This window comes from Micrasema longulum, unplaced genomic scaffold (genome assembly GCF_059751315.1).
Source record: "Micrasema longulum isolate JH-2025_06_02 unplaced genomic scaffold, ASM5975131v1 h1tg001232l, whole genome shotgun sequence".
Classification (NCBI taxonomy): Eukaryota; Metazoa; Arthropoda; class Insecta; order Trichoptera; family Brachycentridae; genus Micrasema; species Micrasema longulum.
In genome coordinates this window covers 45,393-56,133 of record NW_028278419.1, presented here as the reverse complement: position 1 = coordinate 56,133, position 10,741 = coordinate 45,393, and the positions used below count along the sequence as shown (strand labels likewise).

The window sequence follows — 10,741 nt, the reverse complement described above, 5'->3', positions numbered from 1 at the left end:
AACCCTAGATTTTTATTTATAATATTTAATTTTTTTTTTTTAGTTTTGTGTTTAATAATTATACCCATATTAATTAAATAATCTCTTAAAATTTTAGACATTATCAAACCTTTCTTTGCACATAGCGATGCAAAAGACATTGCATTACTAACCAATTGCAGCGTATTAATTACACAAAGGCAAAACAGAGAGTAATTAGTTCACAATGTACTACAATGTAATACACTTCTCATATTAGTTCTCCATTCTACAGGACTCATATTGACCATATCGAGTCTGTTCAACACCGTTTTCTAAGAAAAGTGGCATGGTTGCTCGGATTACAAAGGGGTAATTATTCCTATTTTGAAATAGAGTAATCTCTTAATCTGTCTTCATTGGAGAGACGTAGAACTGAGATGGACCTTATATGCATTTTAAAAATACTTAATGCTTTAAGTGATGTCCCATATCTGTTGCAATCAATTTCTTTTCATGTTCCCAACCGCGTCACCAGAAGTCAAAATCTGCTATTTATAAAATCTTCTAAGAGCAACTTTGGTTTTTATTCCCCAATGTCCAGAATGTGTAGATTAGTCAATTCATCACACGACTTGGAATTCTTTGGGATAGATCTTCCGGCTTTTCGTAGATCTCTTCGCGACTAAACAGTGAGGAATGAAGTTGGATCGGCATGGTTTAGCTCAAAGTTTTAGGTCTTTCGTTTTTTTGAATATATTGTATACAATTATTGTTTTGCCCTTGTTTGTCTTTGCTAAAGAGTTTTATGTTCTTTTTGTTCAGTTTCTTGCATTTATGTTTCTTCATGTAACTGTTGTAATTGGCTTAGGCCGTAAATAAAATAAATAAATAGACTTTACACTTTGGGCAATAAGTACCGAGACATCGGTGATTCGTCCCATGTGAAATTTACTACCCACAGAGAGGCCCTTCTCTTGTATTTCATGGGTGGAAGAGACTAGTACTTAGTAGTTCTAAATGATCATATATTTTTATATCGTTTTGTATTATTCAAAACAGTTTTTATTTATTTATATACTTACCTTTTCTATCGATTTTATTTAAAGGATCAAAATATTTCTATTTATCAGTTTTTATCTTTATTCTTATTACTTTTTTATATTTTTTAATACTGTTTAATTATTAGTAAATAACTGTTAGTATTAATTTATTTGAATATACTTTCGTCTACTTGACATTCCACTTTGAAAGCTTGTAATCGAATAAAATAATGTTTTAGAACAGATGTCTTTCAAATGATGTATAACCATTGCCATTTTGTTTGACTTTTCGTGCTCATTTTCTGCATAATTTCCATAATTATATAAAAAAAATTCAAGAATGAGATGAGAATTTATAAAAGATCCGTAAGACAAATAATGACAAATGGCGTTGAAGCAAGGACAGACGCTTGAGAACTTCCCAGATAAAGACACTGAAGATGATAACAGGAAAACTCTAAGAGATCGCTTTAGGAACATCAAGATGAAAGAGATATGTGAGGCTGAGGACCTCGTAAGAAGGAGTAGACAGTGAAAGTAGGACTGGTACGATCATGTGCAAAGAATGGATACCGCCAGACTCTCTTATATTGCCATAATTAGCCTCGTGGGTCTCGTTTTCGAGAAAGACCTCCTAAAAGATGACGGACAACTGAGAATCCACCTCACAGGAGGAGTAACCCTCGGAAGAACAGATCATATAAGGGAAGAAGAATAAGATAATTACTCATAATTGATAAGCCTCGTTTTCACTTGAATATAACATAATAATTTGTTGAGTCTTCCATCAGTCTGACGATGTCGATTACGTCAAAATCCGGTCACTGGTGGTAATTATAAATGAAAATGGATAAACTTAATACAGCATTTTTATTATAATTAAAGATGTATGTGTTAGTCGTCTGTATATTTAGAAAGGTGTAATAGTGATAGTGGGCAGTGTCCATCTAAAACGTCACATTGTTCTGAATTCAAATAGGGGTAGTTTATATCGTCTCCCTCAGGTATTCTGAAAAGCAGGAAAAAGAGCCAATTAGTAATAATAATAAAACATGTTTTAAAAGGTAAATTTTAAAATTGACAATTATTTGAGTTAAAAAGTCAAAATTTTCGTAGATATAGTTGGATCCACTCCCTGAGGGTTGTTAATCTTGTGGAATCCAGCCTTGTCCATAAGCGCTTGAACATACTAAAAATATTGTTGATGAAACTAACTGGTATGAGAAGTATAAACATTGAAGAGAATTTCCTGGCGTTGCCTATTAGGTAGAATAATTTAAACAGACGAATCTCACCTACAATAAAGGTTTCAGGTCTTTTACCTCACAAAAGTCACAGATGAAACTGTTGAGAAAGTGTGGATGTTCAAAAAAAGGCAAAATGGGCAATGTTACACGGTATGTAAAGGCCACTTAAATCGGTGAATGACTATTCTCGATCCAACATAAGATCGATCTGCGATCGCGCATGTCTCCGCCTCCTCCCCCACTACCAACTTAACTCATTTAATCCCGATGAATCAATTGAATAAAATTAATTCACTAATTTAATTTATATTTTAATTTTAATTACCTACTCTCAATCAAAAAATGATAACAATTAATACATTCAGTGATGGTTATGGTATTAGAATATAAATATTACATTTTGTGAGGCTCAGATTTATCAAATCGATTTAGGAATTGATCCATAATTGAAAATATAGTCATTGCTATTAAAAATAACCAATCTTCCTTTAACGACCCACTTGAAATTTTAAAAGCTAATGAGTCATTATAATTATCCTTAAGTTAATTAGCAATATATTTGATATTCGAAATTTGCTAAATACCAATGATATGTCTAACGAAATTATTCCAATAGTCTAGTGTAACTCTTTCAATACCTTCTTACATAAGTGTTCTTACATCACTTATTTTGAAAGTAGTATTTTTAACTTTTACGTGGTGTTTTTCGACCATCGACCACACCAATTCAATTGGGTTTAATTTGCATTGATATGGAGGTACTCGATACACAGTTTTATTTGCTCCGCTTACAGTGACCACATACTTGTAATATGTCCCCCTGCACGAGCAACAACTCCGCTTTGATCATTATTGTGCCGACATTAATTTCTCCTTTGTCTTTAAGCCATTTAATAATGTAACATTTTTTCCATTTTTTATTTGGAAGCTTTTTCAATTTCATAGAATGGTATAAGGAATAATCTATAACGATAATGCAATTTTTATCCAGTGATGGCAAAATATTTTTAAACCACTTCAAAAATGTTTATTCGTTCATTTCGTCATGATAGTCTGCAGATTTTTTTCCGATGCAAAAATTAACTAACCATTCTTAGCAAATACTGCGGCACTTCCAATACGTAAAACTATTAACCGCTTTCCTTTACCCGTTGGATTAGAGGGTATAACGGAAAGGCCGCGTGCGAAAACTTGTTGTCTTGATTTAACGGTATCGTCAACACAATTTTTTTTAACACATCTCCTGCATTTATTCAAGTCTCATTAAATTAGTAGGTCGTACGACCTTCCCTCCGGTTTATTTCGATAGCTCTTAAATAATCTCTACGCCAGAGAATTAGGTCTTCCCGCTCTGTCAATGGCGACTGTGGCGTTTACGATTTCAATATTGGAAACCCTTGATTATCTTATGGAAAATGCTACGCTTGAAATTTGGAAAAGAATCATCGCTATTGACAACCCGAAAAACTTTGTTTATTCTAGGATAATTTTTTTCCAAATAAAAAGAGTAAACCTTCGATCTAATTGCATTTTTATCGAAATCGTCGATTGTCATAAATATGCTTAATCACCGTCTCTTTTTATTCGGTGATTTAACTTCATCGGTTCTTGAATATAGTAACAAAGTATTTTTTACTGAATGCACCCCAATACCAGTCTGCTCAGAAATTGTGTGACTGGCACAAGTTTGCGAGATATCAGGGTTCTCAGATATTATTTTTATATATATATAGAAGTGGTAATGGGCAGAACATGTTGCGAGACAAGACCCCACAATATGGACCCCTAAAATTTTCAGATTAAATGGGAGAATAAACGAGGCGTCAGAAGACCTAAACAAAGATGGCCAGACGATATAGCTGCTGTGGGGGGTAAAAATTGGCTGCAAGCAGCAACCGAGGGAAAAAATGGAAGGATATGGAAGCGCAGCAGCGGAGGACAGAGGACTGAAGAAGAAAAGGAAGATTTTTTTAGGCATTTTGTGTTAACACGATTAAAAAAAAATCCTGGACAAACAAATGTTCAATGGATGTACTACTGACACTAAAATTTGGTACGTAAAATAAAATTTTGGTATTTCAGAGCACACCAAACTTTAAAATTTCTTGCCTTCAAAATGTATAAAAAGTGAAAATTCGTATTAAGCCATCTTTTTTTTTACTGATTTTTAAAAAAATGACCCACGGGAAAATACGTAAATTATTTTTTTTAGAAAGAGGACTTAAATTTCAAGTCAAATTATATATGTTATATGTTTTTTTCTGTTGTTATACATTACGTAATTTTACGGCGTAGATTTCCAGGTTCTGTATTTTAAAGCAAACAACTGTATTATCTAGAATAAATAATTATATTTGCTTTGAAGTTTGCTTACGTGAATATTTTCTTGAATAGTTTAAGAAGTATGCCACTTTGAGGAGTTACAAGTCTTGAAGCTTCGCAAAGGGATTTCAGTACGCAGGCTCTTCCGTCGAAGCCGTGCCTAAAAATAAATGAATATATATCAGAGATACAAATTACGTCAAAAATCGAAACAAACAAATAAACAATCACGTAGAAAGGATAGAAGGCTACTTTACTCGGTGTTTGCATAGATACATTTAAGGAATTAGTGATCTTAGATATAAGGCAATAATATATTTTTAGAATAATGATGTTTGTGAAAGCAAATTATCCTACCGAATCCCAAAAGGAACACTCCCACACTACCAGAAGTCAAACTAGAGGATAGATTATCGGGTCTATCAAAAACTCTGAATTCGGGCAAAGAAATTTCAGGTTTCTGGGCCCCAAAATACTTAATATGTTACCCAAACATTGTAAGTGTATTTGACTACACATTATCGATTGTTGCGCGGTGTGATCGATAATTATGAGGTTATGATGAGCATTGGTTTGTATGTTCCTGATAATTACCTAAGACAGCGTCAGCATAGATTGTTTCATATTCCAATATACAGGACTAACCTGCCTATGGTTATGCCTGTTGGAAGGGCTACCGCTATGCTGAACAACATTGCTCTGGATATTGATCTGTTCCATGTATCCGAAGGGGTTTTCCGGAACAGGATTCTTCTATTACTTTGACATGAGTCTCTTTCATGTATATTTTTCTTTTTTATAATATGTACGTATTGAATATATGTTTGTAATGAATACGTTATATTTAAATAAATGAATTGAATGAATTGATTTGAATAAAACCATGACCCGGATTCATTTTTTTTTAATGTAAAAATTTAGATACTGGGTTTAGGTCGACAATAATCGGAAAATTGACTCAAAATACATTCTTAAATTTAATAACAAATAGTATAAATTGATATTTTATAACTGTATAGTAAATTAACAAGTAGATAGTAATTTTATTGTTTATTTTTGCATAAAAATGTCTGCCTTAAAACAGGTTGTACCTAGTAAGGCAGACTAGACATAATTCAGAGAAATCTATTACCTTAGTATGTATTTAGTGGATATAGAAATTGTATTTTTTTGTTAAAAAACCATTATTATTAATACTATTGTAATTATTCTTACTGCATGACGAGCTGCTCCAGGTTTTGATACAAATCTTTTCTTACGATTCGATGACGTTTTCTAGGCTTTGGTTCTTCGAAGTTCACTCTGAAACCTGACGCTTGTGCAAATATTCGGAATTCTGGAACCATATTGTGTTTTATATTTAATCGCACCTAAAAATATATAAAAAAATAAAGTGTTTTATTATTTTACATTTGCAATTTACGATTTTCCGGCCAACCAGGCAAGAGCCAGTTTTGCGACAAATTGTGGACTTACTGGTTGAAAATTAAAAGAACATGTAGGTATACAAAAAAAAAAATTATGGAGTATCAAAAGAAGAACGATATTAATAAATTTAAATATTTAGTTTTTACTGCGTAACTAGGAGTAAGATACATTTTCAATAAACTAATTCATAGTCTCGAAAGCATCATCATTCCCTTTCCACACCTAATGGTGCACTGCATTGGTACATCAATTGCAGTATAAACATCACTCTGTCAGATTTAAAATTTACACTAAAAATGCATTTTGTAACTTAGTAGACATTATAATAATAAATATATACATCTCCCTTCCCCTCCTTATCCTCTTTTCAAGCATTCTTGTCCTAATCCCGCCCAATGTAAATTAACTTACTGTTCTTAAAAAAAATAAAAATTCTTTGATTACTGAAAAATATTTACGAGTACATGAAAATAAAGTTTATACAAACTTAGATGTATTTATTTAATAAGTAATATATTTTCTTTACTAATTTAGTAAACTTTGTGGAAATCTGTTATTAGTTCTGAGTTTATACACTATATCTGTTTGTTTACTATAAATATGTATGTAGAACTGTTGATTTCTCAAATAAAATGAAATAAAATAAAATAAAACATCTTGATCCCCTTGGCAATGAAATATTCTAGTGTAAAAACACCCTTATATATAAATATTTCATGTTAAACATGTCGGGAATCGAACCCGAGACCTCTTCCATGGTAGGCAAACGCGCTAATCACTACACCACGATTTAAGCGTTATTTTATTTATTTTTTTCAAATTATTATTTAAATGTATCTTTACATCTTTTTTCTTTAATCGAAAAGAGAAATACATTAATTTATTTAATTTTAAGACCATTTCCTAAAAGTCGTCAATAACTTGTGCTGGAAAAGTGGAAATCGAGTTTTGGCATAGTGGGATTTGAACCTCGAACCTTTGGCCGGTGAGTCCACAATACTACCACGAGACCACAACCCGATGGATAGTACTCTAATTTAAACAAAACTGTAAATCAACTCTCTCTGACCCCAGCTAATCCGAACGCCTCTATAATCCGAACGTCTCTATTATTCGAACGACCTCCCTACCCCAAGATGAAAAAGATTTTAACCTTTAAGTCTTTTTCAAAGCAGAGGCATTTCAGAAGTAGAGATCATCAATTTCTTAATAAATAATGCTGATTTGGAGTTTTTAACTGATAAAGACAGTAAGAAAAGTAAGAAATGAGCATGACAGCAAAAACGAAAAAAAATCGGAAACTTCGGAACCAGTAGCAAGGATTCCATATACTCAAGCTGTGTCTACCTTGAATTCTTGCCAGAAATGAGCAGATGAAGTCGTTATTTGAATGAACAACTTCAGCCCTACGGAAAATTGGATACAATAAATGTTTTCTTGCGCATGGTCAAAATTGGAGCATTAAATTGTACGGAAAAAATTGTACAAAAAAAAAACAAAAATCATTTTCATAATAACAGACTATTTTGAATGACGTCACTGGTTCATATAAATCAACCTATGATATGAGAGCTATGGAAGATTTCTGGTCTGCTTGCTATGGATGAACCAATGGGAAGAACTTAATGAAAAAAAGCAGAAAAGAACCTCTCCGTAACGAGCGGAGTTATTTCAGAGATACAAAACTTTAAAAAATCGTAGCGCTGATAGTACGATATATGAAAATTTGAAAGTTTTTTTTTTTGGCTTAGTTTATTAGAAAAAAAAATCCTCATTCCAAAATCTTCATCTTAGAACAGGCTGAGCCATGTTAGATGGAGACTATCCTAACTAGAGGACGCTCCGTATTCATTATCTAATTCACTAGTTTAATAATGATTCTCTGGTATTTAATGTATACTTATTTATGTAATAAATTCATAAAATGAATTAGTTAATAAATGCTTTTACGGTAACTCAGGGATCAATCGTTTTCTATGTCAACAATGTTTAAATGTCCAAATGCTTGTAGACAGCCTGGATTTCCTCCCTAGGGTGTTATTTATATCTAATTTGGTTGCAACAGAGAGGGAAAGCATTTTTGGGAAGGTAATATGGAAGTCTAAGCATTTACAGGGCTTATGACCGTTCATTGGTAGGTCTAAGTGGCCACTTAAACATTGTTGATTAAACTAATTGGTAAAAGAAGAAGTGTAAAAATTGGAAAACGAACAAAAGAACAACATTGTTTAGTTAATGAACGAGTTACTCTTTTGAAACGTTCAATTTCATTTACAGCGATTTTAATTGAAACATTTCATATATGGCGATTTCAATTGAAGATTTATTTTAAAACTCAGAAAAGTCAACAGATGGAAGAGTTGAGAAACCGTGTATGTTTAAACATAGGTATAATGGTAAATGTTACGCAGTGTGTAAAGTGACTGCTTAAACCATCCAATGACAGGTCATAAGCCTTGTAAATGCCTAGACTTCCATTTTCCCTTTCCAAAAATGTTTTCCCTCTCTGTTGCAACAAATTTAGATCGTTTTCTATGTCGCTAAATAACACTCGTTAAAGCACTAAATTGGAATTATTTTGAAAAGTGCGATTAGTAGCATTATAATTTAATAAATTAACATTTTGCATAATTAAAACATGCTTTCAGTTACAAAAAAGTTGTTGTTATTGTCAAAACATCTGCACACTATCTTCCGAACACTTTGTTCATCCAAACAGGGTACACATTTAAGGTGTTCAGACAATCGAGGTCCTGCTGAATATCATTGCCCTGATAATCTCTAAAACAATTTGATTACACACAAGTTTAAAAGTGAAATCATGAAAGCGCTCTTATTTGTAATATAGATCCTAACGTATAAAATACGTTTAGGTCATGTTATTAATTATTATAAAATTAATTATAATTTTAAAAATTACTTACAAAATACTTCGATTTTTCTATGAAACGTAGATACCGCTTCTGTCGTCTTTTTGGTTCCTCACATTTGGATTGGTAAACTAATATGCAAATAATTAAAACAATAATTGAAACGCAATAAGTCATTCGAAATCTTGTCATAGTAAATAACAACAGTATGCTTCCGCAAAATCATCAAGCTGCCATCAATTCACATAGCTTTTGTAAACAATCAACGTTTTATTAATGTCAAAAGAGTTGATGTTAGGTCATTTTGTTGAAACATAATACTCGAAATTCAATTCCGGAAACAGTGTGTCTATCTTGATTTTAACAACCCCTTCCGGTAGGAAATATTAAATTATTTTACTTAACACTTAATGTTATACTTATATTTCACGACCTGCTCTTATCTTACTGACTCTGTTTTCATGGCAGATTGACTACTAAAACCTGTAAAAGTGTCGTTCGACGTAAGAACAGTTACTCCTGTATGACCCAGTTAAAGCACTGAATCTCTGAATAACTGATTTATAGTTTACACACTAAATTTTCACAGATGATCAAAAGAAAGAGAGATGTCCGCCACCGCTATGAGTTTTGTATTTCAAATTTCTTTATGTAAGTGATAATTATTTATTAGCAATCGTTATTTATTTAATTTTATTTGGGAAATCAATAGTTATACATACATATTTACAGTAAACAAACATATATAGTGGAAAAAATTAAGAACTAATAACAGATTTCCACAAAATATACAAAGTTAGTATAGAAAATATATTACATATTAAATAAATACATATAAGTTTTTATATATAAAAATGTTATTTTCATGTACTCGTAAATATTTTTCAATAATTAATGATTTTTTTTTTTTTTAAAACAGTAAGATATTGTAAATTGGGCGGGATTAGGACAAGGATGCTTGAAGAGAAGATAAGGAGGGGAAGGGAGATGAACATATTTATTATTATAATGTCTACTTAGCAGTGGCGAATGCTGATTTTATTAACAGGTAAGCTATCAACAGATATTCTATATTTGTACCTACATAGGAAGTACATAATATAATGTAAGTAATGTATACTATAAATGGAACTTTTATCCGTGAAATCAACTCAAACGATGTAATTTTGTGATAAATAATATTTTATTATTTATATATATGTATATTATCCATTACTTCAATACATAATTCATTAAAAAATGTTAGGTATAAAATTGAAATGTCAACTGGCCGAATTGTTCTAGTAATTAATAATGCTAAAAACGGCCGCGTGGAGCGCTATATGTCCTGCAATATGACGCATGAAAGTAATTATGGTCTTATGTCAAAAGTACCATCTCAAATAAAAATAGTCCTTAAGAAGCAATGTTTGAAATACTGTTTTCCAAATCAAGAATCTTCAAATAATTTGTGTAATCTGCGAGTTTAATCTAGGAGAAAAAACCCGTACTGAAGTTAAGATATTCAAAATAAAGCATATTTATTTGTACGAGAAGATAATTTGGAATTATCAGCTTGTTTCTTGGCTCACCGCAGGCGCTGGGCGCATTTTATTAAAATTTATATTTATATTAGGATAAAAATACAAACAGTGGAAATGATTTAAAATAAATATTAATTATTTATTGGTTTTTCTGTAAATAAAGTAACAATAAAACATTATTATGGTAGGTCAAATATAATGGTAAGCTGCGCATAATCGCTTCTATACACGGTTCGCCTCTGCTACTTAGTTTCATAATGCATTTTGAGTCAGAACATCAAACTTCCGTGGTTAGATAGACGCAGCAGCCTCCTATAACGAGTGTCTTGAGGATGCGGCGGTGGACCTGG

At 31.8% G+C, this 10,741-nt stretch overlaps 1 protein-coding gene across 1 annotated transcript; it reads right to left on the bottom strand.

Annotated features, from left to right (window-relative positions):
• Positions 1-1,895: 1,895 nt before the first annotated feature.
• LOC148276359 (uncharacterized) lies at positions 1,896-5,934 on the bottom strand. The gene is made up of 3 exons (XM_088234368.1): positions 5,786-5,934; positions 4,623-4,730; positions 1,896-2,010 (listed from the first exon to the last, which is right to left on the bottom strand). The coding sequence occupies exons 1-3, from the start codon at positions 5,914-5,916 to the stop codon at positions 1,896-1,898; spliced, it is 354 nt and encodes a 117-aa protein (XP_088090494.1). The 5' UTR covers positions 5,917-5,934.
• Between the last annotated feature and the right edge of the window lie 4,807 nt (positions 5,935-10,741).